Consider the following 17,096-nt stretch of genomic DNA (forward strand, 5'->3'; position numbering starts at 1 on the left):
AACAGGGCAGGCGGAAGGATCTCTGATCATGTGCCACGGAATTGACACTAGCAGTAATATAAAGAGTGGCCTTAAACTAGGGATAGGGGATTTGCGGCCTTCCACACTTTGCTGACCTGGATTACAGCTCCCATCATCCCTGATCATTAGCTACGGTATACTAGCCTTGGCTGATGGGAGTTTTATCTATTGGTCCCATGCGGTGCTGTGGTTAGGGTAATTTTTATCTCCAAGCAAAGAGCACAATGTATCCAAGGAGGAGGTGGTCCAAAGTTTTTATCAGCCATGCACAGAGAGTGGCATTTATCGGTTAGGACAGGAAAATACCACATATTTTATGGATGTAGAACTAGTAGCCTATGTACTAGCTCAGCTGCCTTGCCCCAAGGGTTTGGTGCATTTGTCTAGCTGCTCCCATAAACTATATGGGTTGTTGCAATGCTCTCAGTCCTGTATTTAATTTAATTAGGAGTTCTAATGCCAGTTACTTGTTGGATGTCTGTGCTCAAAATAGACCAGAGGCGTTTTTGCTGCCACCACTTGGGCGTCTACGAGCCCTGCTCCGAGGTGCTGGTTCACTTCTGCCCTCTCTCCACCGCCCCAGACAAGCGAGGGCGCGTGTGCTGTGCGCCTCCCTTCCTAACTTTTCCGGGAGACGTGCTACAGCGCGCATTACGGTAATGTCGGTCCTGCCCCGGCCACGCCCAGCGGGAGCCGTGGGTGGATTCCACAGGCACCAATCATGGGAGCTGGAGAAGGAACCCGGAAGTGGGGAGGAAGAGGCGTGTTGTTCTCCCTGCCAGGACTCGGGAGTAGGGCGGCCGCAGCAGCAGCGCGAGCGGGATGGAGAAGAACGGGCCGGTCGTGTGAGTGGAAGTGAGAGGGCAGGCATTATGCGGGCGTGGGTTCATGGAGTGGGACAAGAGTTCCGCGCAGGGGATGAGTGACATTTGCCGCTTGTTCCCTTGGCCGGGCTTCTGCGTCTTCAGCGGCTGCAGGGAAGCAACACCTCAGCCGCTGACGCCCTTTCTGACATGCAGGTCCACACGTGCAGTACTTAGGTTTGAGCTCGTGTTGCCGGTGCAGGCAGGGGTGACACGGTGGCGAGTTGTCTGCTTTGCGCCGAATGTCGGTGCGCTGAGCACCAGTAGGCAAAGTTTGGGTTAAGAAGCGTTTCCACCTTGCTTTGCACTGCTATTACCCATTAGACATTAAGATGCAGCGCTACAGAGTATGAGGGGAAAAAAGAGGGGCCCCTTTTTCTGTTTCCCCCTTCCGGCCCGCATTTGAGATGAAACTGCGTGCTGTAAGCAGACATTGCTTGCTGCAGTGAGATTCTTTCTTTCAACTGGGTTGCTCTACTTCAGCTTCTGTGATGGTATTACTCTCATTGTGGCTAGCGTCAAAGCACTTTGCAAGCCATTATATTAAGCCTGGCAATACTACACACATTTACTTGAAACTTAGGCCCCACTGGGCTTGATGGACTCTGCTTTTGAAGTAATATATATACAGTTGTGCTTGCACATGTGGCCATGGCAAACCAGGCTTTTGAACACTGTGCAAGGGCTAAGTCCAAATCTAGTTCTGATCCAAATGACACAGCGTAAAGCGGGGCTTCCCAAACTGTGGTATCTCAACTACCAGCAGTCCATAAACTTCATTCAGGTGGTCCACAGCATGTCTGTTAAATAAAACTAGAAGTAGTCCCCCAAGGGACTAATATATATATAGAATGTAGAACCTGTAGTTCTATGAACTACCTAAGAGGGGAATAACTGTTCCTGTCTGATAATTTAATCCATGATAGTTCCATGGACTGGACTGAGGTTTGTGTGTCTTTTTCCCTGTGGCTTCCCTCGGATTGCAATGCAATAGTTTGTTTGATAAAGTAAAACAGTCTGCATCCCTCTTGCAGCAAAGAATATCACAACATGGTAGTGAGAGAGGAAATGGTCTGTACATATTTTTTCCAAGTTTTAGTTAGTGAGTGCCACTTACTACCCTCCCTGGTCATCAATTTAATATTTGAAAGGGGGAGGAGGTAGAGAATCTTCTTTCACCTGTGAGTCACATTATATTGGATGGTTTTTGATAAATGGTCAAACACACCTCTTCACCCACGCCTTTGGATGAGTGGCTGTTTTCTGTTCCCTGATAAGTCTCACAGAATTCCCTGAACTGAAGAATGATACCTTCCTCCGAGCAGCACATGGAGAAGAGACAGAATACACCCCTGTTTGGTGCATGAGGCAAGCAGGAAGGTACCTCCCGGGTAAGTGAGGTGACTGAGGTGTTTGGAGCAAAGATGTTTGGATCTTGTCTTCTTGTCCTTGGGGCTGGGATGGCCTTGAGTTCTGAGAGAGGAGTACGATTATCTGAAAACGAGTAGGAGGAGAGGGAAAGACGTTCTCAAACCAGAGCCTTCAGAGGATTCTGAAAGCAAGTATCCAGCTATTTGTATCTGCCTGCAAAATGGATCTGGGAGAAACTTCAGCTCTGAAAAGCATTAACAGATAGTGTCCTGTGCCTGGGTTATTTTCCTTGCAAAACCTCTGTAATTGACATAATTAGCCTTTATCCATTTCTGAGGGCCGGTTCCTCTAGTCCACAGATGGAGGGAATCTATGGCCCTCCAGATGTTGCTGGAATCTGACTCCTATCAGTACCACCCAGAATGGTCAATGGTCAGGCATTATGGAAATTGGAGTCCAACAACACCTGGAAGCTCCTAGGTTCCCCACATCTCTCCTCTAGGTTAAGTTGCATTCCTTTTGAGAGGCATCTCCCTGCCACTCCATTTTCTTTCTTTTTCTTTTTTTGCAGAGTTCCGAGAGACGCGAGCAGCTCAGGATTTCTTTGCTACCTGTCGATCACCAGAGAAGTGTTGTGAACTTACTCTGCAGGTGTGTTGTGAACTTATTCTGCAAGTGTGCGAGGTTCCAGGAGGGAGATTTCTCTCTCCCTGCCCCATTCACAATTGAAGGTTATTCCTATTCTGCAGACTGTGGCAGGAGCTGAATATGCCCCAGAGTATAAACTGTGACATTTGCTCCCACAAGATGGTCAACAGCATAGTTTTACAAGAGGCTTCCCAGACTCACCATCTCATCTGCCTTTCTCTAACCAATTTCATTTGTCTCTTCCATCTAAATAGCAAAACTGAAAAAAGCAGTTATTGATTTGGGTTTTAATATCCTCCTTGCTGCTTTTGCTATTCAGTTGCATGGGCATTTTATATATTTAGGTCAGGGGTGGAGAACTTCAGATCCAGGGACCAAATGTGGCCTTATCTGTCCCTTGGGACTGTCTCTGCTTCACACCCTTCTTTTTGTCTGGCTGGAATGTGTAATGAGCTCTGATAATGCTTCTTGCTTGCCTGGGTGGAGGAGAGAGAGGGGTGTGTAGAAACCCCTTGCTCATTGTGCAAAGGGAAAACTTACATTTGTTGCTCTGCTTACTTTTGTCTCTGCCTTGTGGCTCTCAGGCTAAAAAAAACACACCACCGCCCCAGTTTTTAGAAGCATTGCAGACTTCTTCATTAGATGTATCTAAGCATTCTTCAGGATATAATTTGATATGTTGTTCTACACAGTTCCTTGAATATAAAAGCAATAGTTTCCATGGGTGGAAATCAACATAGTGAGAAGTAGGCTGTTCAAAGTGGAACGAGGTCTGCTTGCACAATGGGACTTCTCTCCAGCTCCCGTCCACATGCCCTCTAAACCTGATCTGAACTGTTTCCCCAATCTTCCAGATCAGGTTTTGAGGGGAGTAGGGGAGGGGAAGTGCTCATTTTACTCATGCAACAACTTAGCTGAATTCCACCCCATTTTGCGATGAATGTGTTGACCCCAGCAGTCACAAATGAAAATGCATCTGTTGGCTTGAAATATGAAAGAGGGATTGTGATAAAATATGAAATATAGGTATATAAGTAATAAGTTATTACCACAAATGTAAAATTACTAACAGAACATTATAATTTTGATAAATGCATTTTTGTGTTTCTTTCAATACAGTATAAATATTTTAAAAAGAAATACGAAAGAAAGGGCTGACTAGCTAAAACATGCAGTGGTACCTTGGTTCCCGAACGGCTTAGTTGTCTAACAAACCGGCTCCTGAATGCCGCAAACCCGGAAGTAAGTTATTTGGAAGCCAAATGTCTGACATGGCTCCATGGCTTCCGCTTGAGTGCAGGAAGCTCCTGAAGCCAATCAGAAGCCTTGGTTTTCGAATGGTTTCGGGAGTCAAACAGACTCCTGGAACGGATTAAGTTCGAGAACCAAGATACCACTATACTTCAGAAAGTTTTGGCCACTCTACTACAGTCATACCTCGGTTTAAGTACACCTCGGTTTGAGTACTTTCAGTTTAAGTACTCCGCGAACCCGTCTGAAATGGATTAATCCACTTTCCATTACTTTCAATGGGAAAGTTCGCTTCAGGTTAAGTATGCTTCAGGTTAAGTACGGACTTCCAGAACCAATTTCACTCATACTTTGGGTTAAGTACGCTTCAGTTTAAGTACTCCGCGGAGCATCTGGAATAGATCAATCCACTTTCCATTACTTTCAATGGGGAAGTTCGCTTCAGGTTAAGTACAGACTTCCGGAACCAATTGTGTACTTAAACCGAGGTACCACTGTACAGTCATACCTTGACATCCGAACGACTCGACATCCGAATGACTCGACTTCTGAAGTCAACAACCCCGGAAGTCTTTTTGCCGCGCGTGCGGTTGGCGCACGCGCAGAAGCGCAAAATCGTGCTTCACACATGCGCAGAACGGGCGCTTCAACAACCGAAGACTTCGACTTACGAAGACGGCCGCGGAACGGATCGTCTTTGTAAGTCAAGGTACCACTGTAATAGGAAACTGATATTTCCACTGTGACTGTCACTCTTTCCCTCACACAGACAGTGCTTGGCTGAGCAATATTGGCTCTGTTGGGTGTTCCATGTAGCAGGAAGGGTAGCAGGGTGTGTGCATGAAGCCTCTGCTCCAGTGTCGCTACATGTTGGCTCTATTCTGAACACATTCATTTGAACTTGCTTAAAACATCCATGACTTGAACCCTGATAAGGCAGAGGTCCTGACTGCAGAGAGGCTTCTAAGTGCATTCCTATGAATAAGAACGTAAAGAAGAGTCAGGCTGGGTCAGGCCAAGGGCACATCTAGTCTTGCATCGTGTTCTCACGATGACCAACCAGATGCCTGTGGGAAACCCATGAGCTCAAGAGCCCTCTTCTCTCCTGCAGCTCCCTGTAACTGGTATTCAGAAGCATTGCTGCCTCCGTCCATGAAGGCAGAGCCTAGCCCATTGCGGCTAGTAGAATGCCCTTAGTAACTGTCTTCAGATCTTCATGCTCAGCTTCCAAAGATCTGAAGCTTCCACATGGGGATGGGGAGGTTGGGGGGGGGAGCTAACATGCAAGCCCCTCCCCCCTACACACCGTTTTGAATGCCTGGCAGTGGACTATTGGTACATGTGCACAGATTTCCTAATTCAAAATGGAAGCATTTGATCGGAGTCTGTGTGCTTTCAAATCACAAAGGCACGTTGTACGCTCCAGCAATGTCCTGAAAGGCAGATGATGCACAGTTGTTTCCTAAGACCCGTTTCCTTCTCAAATAACATGCATCTGTGCAGCTTGCTTTCCCTTTGTCCTTTTATAATGTGTCTACTTCTCGGACCTCCTCCCTTTCTCTGCTTTTGGCACTTTCATGTTCTCCCCATGTTCTTTTTTGCAACATCATTACAAATATATCTATTAAGTCTATTTTAGTAACATTCATTAACAACCTCCCCCCCCCCCACGCACAGCACTGTCTTTCTCTTCAAAAATGTTATTAATGGCTTAACGTTTGTTCCTTTTTGTTCAGTTGTAAAAGAAACCCCAAAATTCTATGCGCAGCTGACTGCTTGAGGAATTCTTCCGCCTCTTTTTTTAAAAATAAATAAATAGATTGTATTTATACAGTGCTTCCTTCTGTTTTGCCTCACTTCGTTATACAACCTGCCAATATGTTTTTCAGTGTTCATTGTCCATCTGACAGCACACCTGTAAACATTACTGTATTTTTTTAATGTTCATGAGTCTCTCTCTCTCTCTCTCTCTCTCTCACACACACACACACACACACACACGCTTTCTCTTTTTCTACACATTCTAATCTCATTCTGTTTTGAACTGTTTCAGCTTTTGAGTCAACTTGAACAGATTATCGTTTTGGTTCTTATTATCTTTGTAGTCTTTTCCTGCCATTAAAAATAAAATCACAGCGCCTTTATTTTTGCAGTTTTGAATACTAGAATCCTTTTCTTTTTAAAACATTTTAATAGAATTTCCAAGAACTGTGGGGATTGTGGACTGAGAACACATTCTTTGAACTCCAAGGGCTCCCCCCCCCCATCTCCTGCCTTAAGCCCTGTTTATCCTGAAGGGAAACAAGTGGCAAGCAAGTTCTGTTTTATATGCATAGCCATTGTCCGCCTTTTTGGGGGGTGGGGCGGTGTAGAGAGGAGCTCCACAAACCAACATTGTCCTGTGTATTGGTGTCTGTGTATCAGTGCAGTTTTCCTACATATCTGTACTTAAAATGGACTCTGGGAAAGACATACCCTCCAGCACACGATTCCTGCATACCCTCCAGCACACGGGAACCTATTTATGTCTTTCCCCATGTCCCATGCTGTGGTCCACATACAGCACACCCACTTTACCTTTACAGGAAGCGATACTTCCTCACTGGCTTAATTTGAATATTTTGATAATAGTATAGTGGTGGACGTGGGTGGCGCTGTGGGTTAAACCACAGAGCCTAGGGCTTGCCGATCAGAAGGTCGGTGGTTCGAATCCCCGCGACAGGGTGAGCTCCCGTTGCTCAGTCCCAGCTCCTGCCAACCTAGCAGTTTGAAAGCACGTCAAAGTGCAAGTAGATAAATAGGGACCGCTCCGGCGGGAAGGTAAACGGCGTTTCCGTGTGCTGCTCTGGTTTGCCAGAAGCAGCTTTGTCATGCTGGCCACAAGCTGTACGCTGGTTGCCTCGGCCAATAACGTGAGATGAGTGCCGCAACCCCAGAGTCGGTCACGACTGGACCTAATGGTCAGGGGTCCCTTTACCTTAGCATAATGGTGGTAAATCAGGGGAGATGTGGACTCAGAGGGCCAATAAGCCCAGGCTGCGGGAAGATCATCTTGTGCAGTACACAGGCAGGACTGTATCATTGTCTGCTGAAAATCTAGGCTGCAGGGTTTGGACTGCCTATTGGAATGTCTGCAACACCACTGCCTGGCATTCTCTTTTGTGAAGGAGGGGCTGTAGCACATGGTTAGAGCATGTGTCTTGCACACAGACGGTCCCAGGTTCAATCCCCAGCATCTCCAGGTAGGACCGGACTCCTACCTGACTCCTGGAGAACAGTTTCCAGTTAGTATAGATAGCACTGAGCTAGATGGACTAGTGGTCTGATTCAGTATCCTATGTTCTGATTCAGCATCCTATGTTTTGGTTTCATATGTTACATCTATAGTGCACTAGCTTTTGGGCCTCAGTAGAAATCTTGCCCTCCTTCCCCGCTCCAGTTTTCCCTTGATTCTGAGTTTTCAGGCTTACTGCCTTTGTATTTTCAAATATTTCCTCTCTCCTATGAGAGAGTGGTCCTCTTTCTACGCATGTGTAATTTCTAGCTTAAAAACGGGGCAGGGCACCCTCTACAAGGTCTCTGTGTTATTCTTCCTTCCAGCCTCTACGACGCTTTCCTCTCGATGCTGCCATCATCTTCTCTGACATCTTGGTGGTGCCCCAGGTAAAAGATGCTGGACATGGGGAGGTGCGGTAGGGGGAGGCTGTACCACTTATAGAAAGAAATTTCTTAACATCCTGCCGTTTTCCTAGGCGCTAGGCATGGAGGTAGTGATGGTGCCTGGCAAGGGACCCACCTTCCCTGAGCCACTGAAGGAAGTCGAGGACCTGCTGAAACTCCGCCAGAAAGTGGATGTGGCAGCAGAGCTTGGCTACGTCTTCCAGGCCATCACGTTGACACGGCACAAATTGGAGGGGAAGGTGCCCTTAATCGGCTTTTCTGGAGCCCCGGTAAGTACAGTTCTTTGTAAATGGGCGTCTCCCAAAGAGGCTCTGTGTCATTCCCTAAAAATGATGGTGGGCGCTGGAAAATGTTGGGGTGTGCTGGTCATCTGTGCCGCTGCATGAGGCCAGGTGGATTCTGGGTACCATGGATTTGTAGCTGCAGCATTTGACAACCTCTGCGGAGGAGAGAGTATAATGGGCGATGTCACTTACAGGCTGGCATATTTCACGCTCTCTCCTAGTAAGGCCATTGAGTCCCCGACTCCCTGCCTTAGTTTCTGCTGCTCAAACACTGACTTCATAGGATGATATTTGTGGAACTAACTGATGGATGGCAGGTGGCTGAGAGAGGTGGCTTTTCTATGCCTTCCTTTCCAGCATTCTCTGCTGGGCAGGGAAGGCTCACTGGAAAGAGTGTGCCAGGTATCTCCTTAAGGTATTGCTTAAAATAAGTATGTTGCATTTCATATAGGTGAACATTAAAAATTGTCATGCATTTGACTGATTACAGTTGGCCAAAAGTCAACTTAAGAGCGGAAGCATCAAAGCTTGGGCATTTTAGTTTTGGGGCAGGAGAGGCAACTGCATGACATCTTTAGAAGTGAATAGCGTCAGTTAAGGCAAATACAGCTTCTGGTTAGTAGGAATCCAGAGGGGTTGAGTCCTGGTTCTGAACTGAACAAGTAACCTGATATGTTGTGAACCGCCCTGAGATATGCAGGTGAAGGCCAGTATGTAAATTCAATAAATGAAATAAGAAGAACAGAGCTGCCTCACAGTTTCTGCAAGAACCACTTGCCTTGGGTATGGTGAGGCATTGCAACAAGTGCTTTTGAGTTCATGCCTGCTTTCACTTTCTGCTTATTGTTTGCTTCCTAGTGGACACTGATGTCCTATATGATTGAAGGTGGTGGCTCCAACACAATGGCCAAAGCCAAGGCCTGGCTCTACCGCCACCCTGAGGCCAGTCGCCGTCTACTCACGTTATTGACTGATGTAATTGTCGATTACCTGGTGGGGCAGGTGGCTGCAGGCGCTCAGGTGAGTGGAAGAAGAAAGTGGCATCATCCTGCTTGAGAAGAGCTGTAGACTCCTGGGCAGCTCATGCCCACAAGCTTTCAGGCATAGCTGTAAGTTGGACAAATTTGCCACTCATTTTTCAAGGCACTTTTGAGATACCCTTCGTCTTCTACAGCCACGACCCTTAAGACAAATGAGATCTGGGAAAAAGCTTACTTTAGGAAGGTAAAGGGTGTCAGCAATAAATCAGTAGTGCCATGCCGCTGATCATAATCTTATCATGTAACCTTTTATTGCAGAATACAATCACTTTGTTTTTAGGAATATGCTTTTAGCCCTCGTGGTTGCAAATAAAAGAAAAGGAAACCAGCTTTCCTCTGTTGTCAAAATTGATGCCTGTTGGCACTCTGCATAACTCAGCAAACTTATCCTCCTCCCCAAGATCATGCCAGCTGGCTTCAGCCCTCACTGGTTTTATTCATTCAGCACTAAGGTGACAATGGGCTATGCATATGATTGGGGAGCATGGCAGGGTTCCCAATCATGGGGACAAGCACTGTGCACCAGATGCTCCCTCTTGCGTTAAGTGGAATGCATGGGAGGTGGGGTCAGCTGGTGCGATTCCTACCCCCTCCACACATTCACATAACTTACGGATGGAACATGAGAAGAAGTAGCCTTCCAGCTGATTTCCTTAGCTTGTGACAACCTCCTAGAGCACAACCTTTTAGATGATGATGATGAGAATAAGGACTGTAAATTAACTCTCTCATCTTATTCATATGTACTCAGATATAAGCCCCACTGGCATTCTTCCGCCCCCGTGTGATTTACTTCCAAATAGGGGGTTTAGGATGGCAGCCTAAGGCAGTTTAATTATAGCATTGGTTCCAGTTGAAGAATTCTAGATTGTTTATTGGAATCGCTTGCCTTGTGTCAGGAGAGATTGGATTAGGGGGGAAATGCATTGTTCTGTGCCAGGGCAAACCTTTTTGGTGCCAAGGGCAAACTTTCTCTGGGGTGTGGGTGAGTGGAGGAGGCCCACTTGTGTGCTATGGGGAAGGAACAGTCCTTTCTGATATTTGTAGAAGAGTTGCACTTAAGAGGGAGAGATGTCAGCCAAGAGCAGGCATCCCCAAACTTCGGCCCTCCAGATGTTTTGGACTACAATTCCCATCTTCCCTGACCACTGGTCCTGTTAGCTAGGGATCATGGGAGTTGTAGGCCAAAACACCTGGAGGGCCGCAGTTTGGGGGTGCCTGGCCAAGAGGGATGCTGATTCCTTGGTGCTGTCTCTCTTGGCAGGCTCTACAGCTTTTTGAGTCCCACGCAGGACACCTGGGGCCAGAGCAGTTTTCAGAGTTTGCCCTCCCTTCCATCCGTTCCATTGCCAAGCGAGTGAAGAGCAAGCTACGGGAAGACGGCCTGCCTCTGGTGCCCATGGTAAGAGACAGATCTCTTGGGTTCCTTTTGGGATTCTTAGGATCAGCAGATCTTGGAGCTGGAAGGACTGTTGATGTTTTCTGCTCATCCTAAAAACAAATACCACATGGTGATATTAAGGAAGCAGCCACGGAAGGCCACTCCATCTGTCCATACCAAGGGTAGGACAGAAGGCCTTTGGGAGCTGCCTTCCAGAAGTCATATAGATGGGCAATATTGGTGTATGTATGGGCATCTCCTCTAGTGTGCCTTGTGCACAATTAAATGCAGAGGACCATGATGCCACAAGGCTGCAAGGAAATTCTTGTAGAGTCAAAAGGAGAACAGAGAATAAGGTGATAGCAGGACTGCGTATCCTTCTCTTAAGTCAGGCTCCTACTGTAAGAATTGGGGAGCAGGAAAATTCTACCCTCTCTAAAAAACAAAAGTTTTCCCCAACTCATACTGATTAAAACAAAATAAAAAAAATCCTTCCAGTAGCACCTTAGAGACCAACTAAGTTTGTAATAGGTATGAGCTTTCGTAAGTGTGCATGCACACGAAAACTCATACCTATGACAAACTTAGTTGGTCTCTAAGGTGCTACTGGAAGGATTTTTTATTTTGTTTTGACTGCATCAGACCAACACGGCTACCTACCTGTAACTCATACTGATTAGATAAGGTTGGCTACGAATTTTCCTAAATCCTGGGGAAGTTTGGCTTCTGGCATCTATTTACTAGTACTGTGCACACCTATGTGCTGGAGGTTATTCCTTAACACACTCAGTACTCAGTTTGATAATCTGGGACATCCCTACCTCTGCATTGCGAAGGAGTATAGCTCTGGGAAAAAGCTCAGGATATGCACGTGGGAGGTGCCAGGTTCAAATCCTTGCATCTTCCATTGAAAGGACAAGGTAGCAGGTTTCCAAGCCCTAAATGGCCTCTGCCCAGTATACCTGAAGGAGCGTCTCTACCCCCATTGTTCAGCCAGGACACTTGAGATTCAGCACTGAGGGTCTTCTGGTGGTTCCATCACTGCGAGAAGTGAAATTACAGGGAAACAGGCAGAGAGGGCCTTCTCAGTCGCTGTGCCACATCCTGTGGAATGCCCTCCCATCAGATGTCAAGGAGATGAGTATCTGTATAACCTTTAGAAGACATCTGAAGGCAGCCCTGTATAGCAGAGCTTTCCAAACTGTGCTGTGACATGTTAAGTGTGTCAGCTGCAGTGTGTAGGTTTGCTGTGCAAACACTCTATTCACTCCTCCCAGGGCTGGAAGGGGGTTTAGCTTAACCTCTGGTTTGCTAGTAAAGATGAATTACTGTGTCATGAACTGATGCATGTCTAAAAAGCATGTCACCAACACAAAAAGTCTGGAACGCTCTGCTGTACTGTACTGTATTGGGAAGCTTTTTAAGCTTTAAGGTTTTATTATGTTTTTATGTTGGAAGTCACCCAGAGTGGTTGGGGCAACCCAGCCAGATGGGCAGGGAATAATAATAATAATAATAATAATAATAATAATAATAATAGGAAGGAAGGAAATAAATCTGAGACCCTGGAGAGGTATTGCCAGTCAGGGAAGATGGTGCAAACTTGGTCTGACCTGGCTCATAAGGCAACTTCTCAAGTTCCTGTGGGATAGCAGGAACAGCAGTATTGACCGGAAATGAAGGAATCCTGCAGAAGGAACTTCCTGTGCTCCTAGATTATATACCAAGCTGTGGACAGCTTGGGGGGGATCTGCCCCACACAACCTCCCTTGAAATCACCTGCATTCCAAGCCAGTTCTGGGATGGCAGGAGGGGCGGTGATGGAAGATATTCCAGGCTGGAGGTATCTCTTAGGCTGCCTGCTGCCTGTCCCCAGTCCCCGTTTTCTGTCTTTCCTTCTAGCTTGGGGCTGATGTGTCTGTGTTAAGGAGAACCCCACCTTTCAAAATCAAAAGCAAAGTACAGTGTTGTAGTAGTCCTGTTTCACCACTAGAAGGCAGCCAAGTAATGAAGCAATGCCAACTGGGCAAGCCAGAGCGGTCAAGGATCTGCCTGCATATAGAAACTTCTCCGTTGTCCTGTTCCCCACTTTCCCATCGTGCACCAAGAGAAGCTCTGCTTGTTTGTGCATGTGAACGTCTTACAATGGAGGATACATGTTGACCTCCAGATTCTGCTGGATTCCTAACTCACAGGTGCACTAGTACCGGCCAGGGATGGTGGCAAAGGTGGCCAGACTGCATCTAGGGGGTCACAGGTTCCCCATTCTTGCTTTGGTGTCAAGCACGCAGCCCTGCCCACCACGTTGTCCTGTTTTTCTGTCTCCTCCCTCAGATCATCTTTGCCAAGGATGCGCATTATGCCCTGGAGGATTTGGCACAATGTGGCTATGAGGTGATTGGCCTGGACTGGACCATCTCCCCCCAGGCTGCTCGGTGAGAAATGGCCTTCCATAGGGACTGTTAGGAGGGTTGGTAGGATTTCTAGCGTGCTTTTGCCAATATCAGAACCTTTTCGTTTCACATAAATTTTACTTCATACGGTATTGTGGATACAACAACTACTGGCTAAGTGGAATGGACTGGGGATGGTTAATAAGGGGCTTATGTAAAGTACTAAGGAGCCAGCAGTTTATAAGTGCAGGGAGCTCCTCCATTGAATTGCCACCATGAAGAGCCAAACCCTGCTCACATGCAGCAGTTGGGAAACAGAGAGCTGATGGTTTCATGCAGCTAGAGCTGAGTGAGCCCCCCAGCCAAGATGATCTTTGAAACGTCTTCTAAGACTAGAGGCCAGTTTCCCAGGATGGTGGGTAGCAAGTAAGACTGTGCAGCAAACGGGGCAAAATGTCTCATTGTTATGCCTTAGGAAATTAGTTCTCTCCAGCTTTTCAGAAGCAAGGAAATGGTATTGTTTTGTGACCTGATATGATAGCTGTCTTCCAATATCTGAAGACTAGAAGCAGTGGCGGAGCTTCATGCTCCAGCACCGGGGGGGGGGGCAGAGAGCAGGCAGGGGCGGGGCTGGCCACCTGTAGGGGCATGGTGTGCGCCTTGGGGGTGGGGCACATCACCTGCAGGGGTGTGGCTCCCAGCGCAGGCAGGCAAGGACAGCTGCAATGGCACCCTACAGGGATCACACTGCCGGGTGCGGTGTGCTCCCCCTCTCACTCCTCTTCCTCTGCCAGTGACTTGAAGACTCTCAGGGTCCCTTTCCAAATCTACAATTCTATGGTTCTATCACGTGTCATTAGAAGAAGGTGGAACAAAGTAATTTTCACTCTACTGTTTCAGGAAGCAGGGCTAGAAGGAATGAGTGGAAACCACAAGGAAGCAGAATTTTGGCTAAATCTTGTTAGAAATGTCCTAATGGGAGGAGCTTGGCAGTGAGCTCTTCTTTGCTAGAGGCTTTCAACTCTAATATTTTATGACTTTGCAACATAAGTACAACCTGGATAAGTTTAATTAGGTACAACTTTCTAACTAGGGCTAGCCAGATACATCAGAATTAGACCCAAAAGGCACCTGGGACACAGGTGTCAAGTAGATGTAGGCAACCATCATTAGCTCTTACGGCTTCCAACCATTGCTCTTCCTGTTTTAAAACCATCTGATTCCGTAAGTATCTCACATTCTTGTGATGAGGAGGAGCTACATCTTGCTCTGGTGCCTACAAGTATCTCCCCTCAACCTCCAGAGCAGGTACTGATATTTTGTTTGTCTTTGTTGCAGTCAGCGGATCGGGAAAGACATTACCTTACAAGGGAATTTGGATCCATGTGCCCTCTATGCACCAAAGGTAAAGAGGCAGGTGTCACAAGCCCCCTAGACAAACGGCAGGGAACCTTTCTTAGGGCTAAGGTCATGTTACTCCAGTGGAAAGCTGTTGGTGGGGGGGCACATTTCAGTAATGGGCAAGGTTGGATCCAACACACAAAGCCACAGGATGCTCCTAGTTAGCAAACAATGGTTGTAAGGACTGTCTGCCCTGAGTCTGTCAAATATGCTTCCCCCCCCCCCCAATCCAATACACTGTAAATTAGCCTAGGTTGGTTGCTTCAACTGTCTTGCCCTGCTGATTCTTCTTCGCTTTTGTCAGGAGAAGATTGGGGAGCTGGTGAAGAAGATGGTGGAAGGCTTTGGCTCCAAGCACTACATTGCCAACCTGGGTCATGGCTTGTATCCTGACATGAACCCGGAGCATGTGGGGGCCTTTGTAGATGCTGTACATAGGCACTCTCGCCATCTCAACAAATGTTCCTGAAGACTTGGGGAGCCGGATGGAAAATGGACAAAGCATCAAAGAGACTGTAGCAAGAGAGGATCATGTTTGTGAGTGCTGGAGAGCCAGTCACCAGGACTGATAGAAGGAACAAGGATGTGGGTTTGTAATAGCACACTATTAAAATGCTTTCCACTCAGAATGGCACAATGCTTGCGGTGATGGGTGGGTTGTAGAGGGGGGGGGGAGAATGTATGGTCTTGGGCATTTCCTGAAGCACTCAATGCTTTTGATCCTGCCTTTATCCCTACACACTACAAAGCTTATTTGAGAAAGGGGTGGATCCTTTTAATGACCTTTTCTTGCCCCTTCCAACCAGGGGCTAGATGTGGCCTTTCTTATGCTCTGTCCTCCACAGCGGAGTACGTTTTTTGCCGTTTAACATAGGTGGGTTAGGGTACCTTGTATCCCCCAATTGCTCAGTTTGGGGCCCTCTTTAGCAATAGCCACGTGTCTCTACGATGCGCTGTCCATGCGCCATACCACAAAGTGAAGTATTTACAACAGTTTCCCATCTGGATTAACAATCCAGCACATGGTGTTTAGTTAAATGATTGAATCTTCCTCTGCTTTGGTGCTGCTGTTCTGGCTTAGTCAAAGTCTGCATATGCACAACCCACTCAGGAAGGATGAGCGACCGTGTCCTTGCTGCTGAACAGGAATAAGTGGAAAAGACTCTTGTGATGTTTATTCTCAATATGAACATGCTGTGCTGCACTGTGCCTCACTCTCTGCTGTTCATTATCCCGCAACAGCTAAGCAGGTTCCTCCAGTAAAGAAACCCAGCCTTCCTTTTCCTGTATCTCTGCTGCCATAGTGATGACTGTGTCTGCCTCAGCATTCAGCCTGGTTGCATCTGACAGTTATCAGCCGCGTGTCATGATAAGGAAACATGTTTATAGAAGACACAAGCAGCACCAGCCCCCTCAGAAAGTGTGTTGCTTGTGTGTGATATGTAAACACACCAGCGGATGCTTTTCTTAGAACCTGGAATAACTATGGTGGTGAAGGCAATGATAGCTTTGTTAACAGGTATTTAGGAAGGGGATGCTACAGTGTTGAGGCTGCAGCTAGTAAAGGTGGCATCAGCAGCTAAGAGGAGCAAGGCTCTTGCAGAGACCTGTTAGGTTTTTTTCTACACTGCTGTTTACATAACACCGCCATCTCCAGCAGTTCAGATAAAAGAACAAAACCAAAGAAGGCATCATCAGCTAGCAGAAAATAAAGCTCAAGCCTTAAAATTGAAGCAATGAGAGTCTGACTCTTCAGTCATATATGGAAAGCAAGTGCCAGTAACACTGCTTTCTTTGCCTGCTGAACCACCCTCAGGGATGGCCTAGTTTTACCTCCTTTGAGAAGGATTTCCTCCAAAGTGCTGCCACACACAAAAATCTTCTGTGGGCAGGACATATAGCAGGGCCTCCAAAGAGGACTTCAACCTACAGCCATGTTCTGATTGCGGATGGTGGAAAGAGTGAGAGAGAGGTTTTTTCAGGTTTCATGTCCCTAAGCCACAATCATCACAGATGTTATGCCAATGTATCCCACTGTATATAAAAGATCCATACTCTCTTTATAGGATTGTTTCTGCACAAGAAGTATATTCCATCTGAGGCAGAGGGTACTGGCATATAAATATTTGCTGGTAAAGTAACTGGAGCCTCAGTACAGGAAGAGGCAAAAGCCACATGTGGTTCTTTCCAGATCAAAAGGATGCAAGGCTGGTGGTTTAACAGGCATGTCCAACAGGTAGATTGTCATCTACCGGTAGATCACTGGACGTCTGCGGTAGATCACTGATAGATCATTGGCTCCCCCCAAGGAAGCTGTGGCTCCCCTTAAAAAAGCTAAACATTTTACCTCCTCCCTGGAAAAACTCAACTTTGACCTGAACCCAAAAAAAGGGGGTAGATCACTGTCAGTTTTTAACTCTGTGAGTAGATTGCAGTTTCTTGGGAGTTGGCCACCCCTGGTTTAGAAGGTTTCATTCACTCACATCCCTCCCATCTCAACAACTGCCTTTGAACAGCTGTCTTTTTATTCCCTATTAATTGGCATTGCTGACAACAGAAAGGGCTGGAGTGATACAGAAGTGGTATGAACATCTTCCTTCTTTTTTATTAAACATTGGGTCAAGAGGTTGTACACAAAATAAAATAAGTCAGACGTGAAGAATGATACTTCTATGGCAACAAATACTGGGGTGAGCTGGGTTTCCCTGGCCCAGTTTTCTAGGAGTATTGTGAAAAACAAAACTGGAGTCAGACAGTAGGTA

General features: G+C 46.7%; 1 protein-coding gene across 2 annotated transcripts; it reads left to right on the forward strand.

Annotated features, from left to right (window-relative positions):
- Positions 1 to 727: 727 nt before the first annotated feature.
- UROD (uroporphyrinogen decarboxylase) lies at positions 728 to 15,154 on the forward strand. Of its 2 annotated transcripts, none has more exons than XM_035122632.2 (10): positions 728 to 876; positions 2,163 to 2,275; positions 2,827 to 2,906; positions 7,755 to 7,817; positions 7,907 to 8,104; positions 8,978 to 9,139; positions 10,424 to 10,561; positions 12,875 to 12,975; positions 14,272 to 14,338; positions 14,639 to 15,154. In XM_035122632.2, the coding sequence occupies exons 1-10, from the start codon at positions 743 to 745 to the stop codon at positions 14,801 to 14,803; spliced, it is 1,221 nt and encodes a 406-aa protein (XP_034978523.2). In that variant the 5' UTR covers positions 728 to 742; the 3' UTR covers positions 14,804 to 15,154. The 2 variants fall into 2 exon arrangements, with proteins under 2 accessions (XP_034978523.2, XP_034978522.2); XM_035122631.2 differs by having other exon boundaries at positions 759 to 866.
- Positions 15,155 to 17,096: the final 1,942 nt, after the last annotated feature.

The sequence above is a fragment of the Zootoca vivipara genome, chromosome 7 (genome assembly GCF_963506605.1).
Source record: "Zootoca vivipara chromosome 7, rZooViv1.1, whole genome shotgun sequence".
NCBI lineage: Eukaryota > Metazoa > Chordata > Lepidosauria > Squamata > Lacertidae > Zootoca > Zootoca vivipara.

Excerpts from the sequence above, each read along its gene's own strand:
- UROD (XM_035122632.2), top strand. The coding sequence starts at position 743 with ATGGGAGCTGGAGAAGGAACCCGGAAGTGGGGAGGAAGAGGCGTGTTG. Across the intron at positions 8,105-8,977 it reads TCGGCTTTTCTGGAGCCCCG|TGGACACTGATGTCCTATAT; the intron begins GTAAGTACAGTT and ends TTTGCTTCCTAG. Across the intron at positions 12,976-14,271 it reads ATCTCCCCCCAGGCTGCTCG|TCAGCGGATCGGGAAAGACA; the intron begins GTGAGAAATGGC and ends TCTTTGTTGCAG.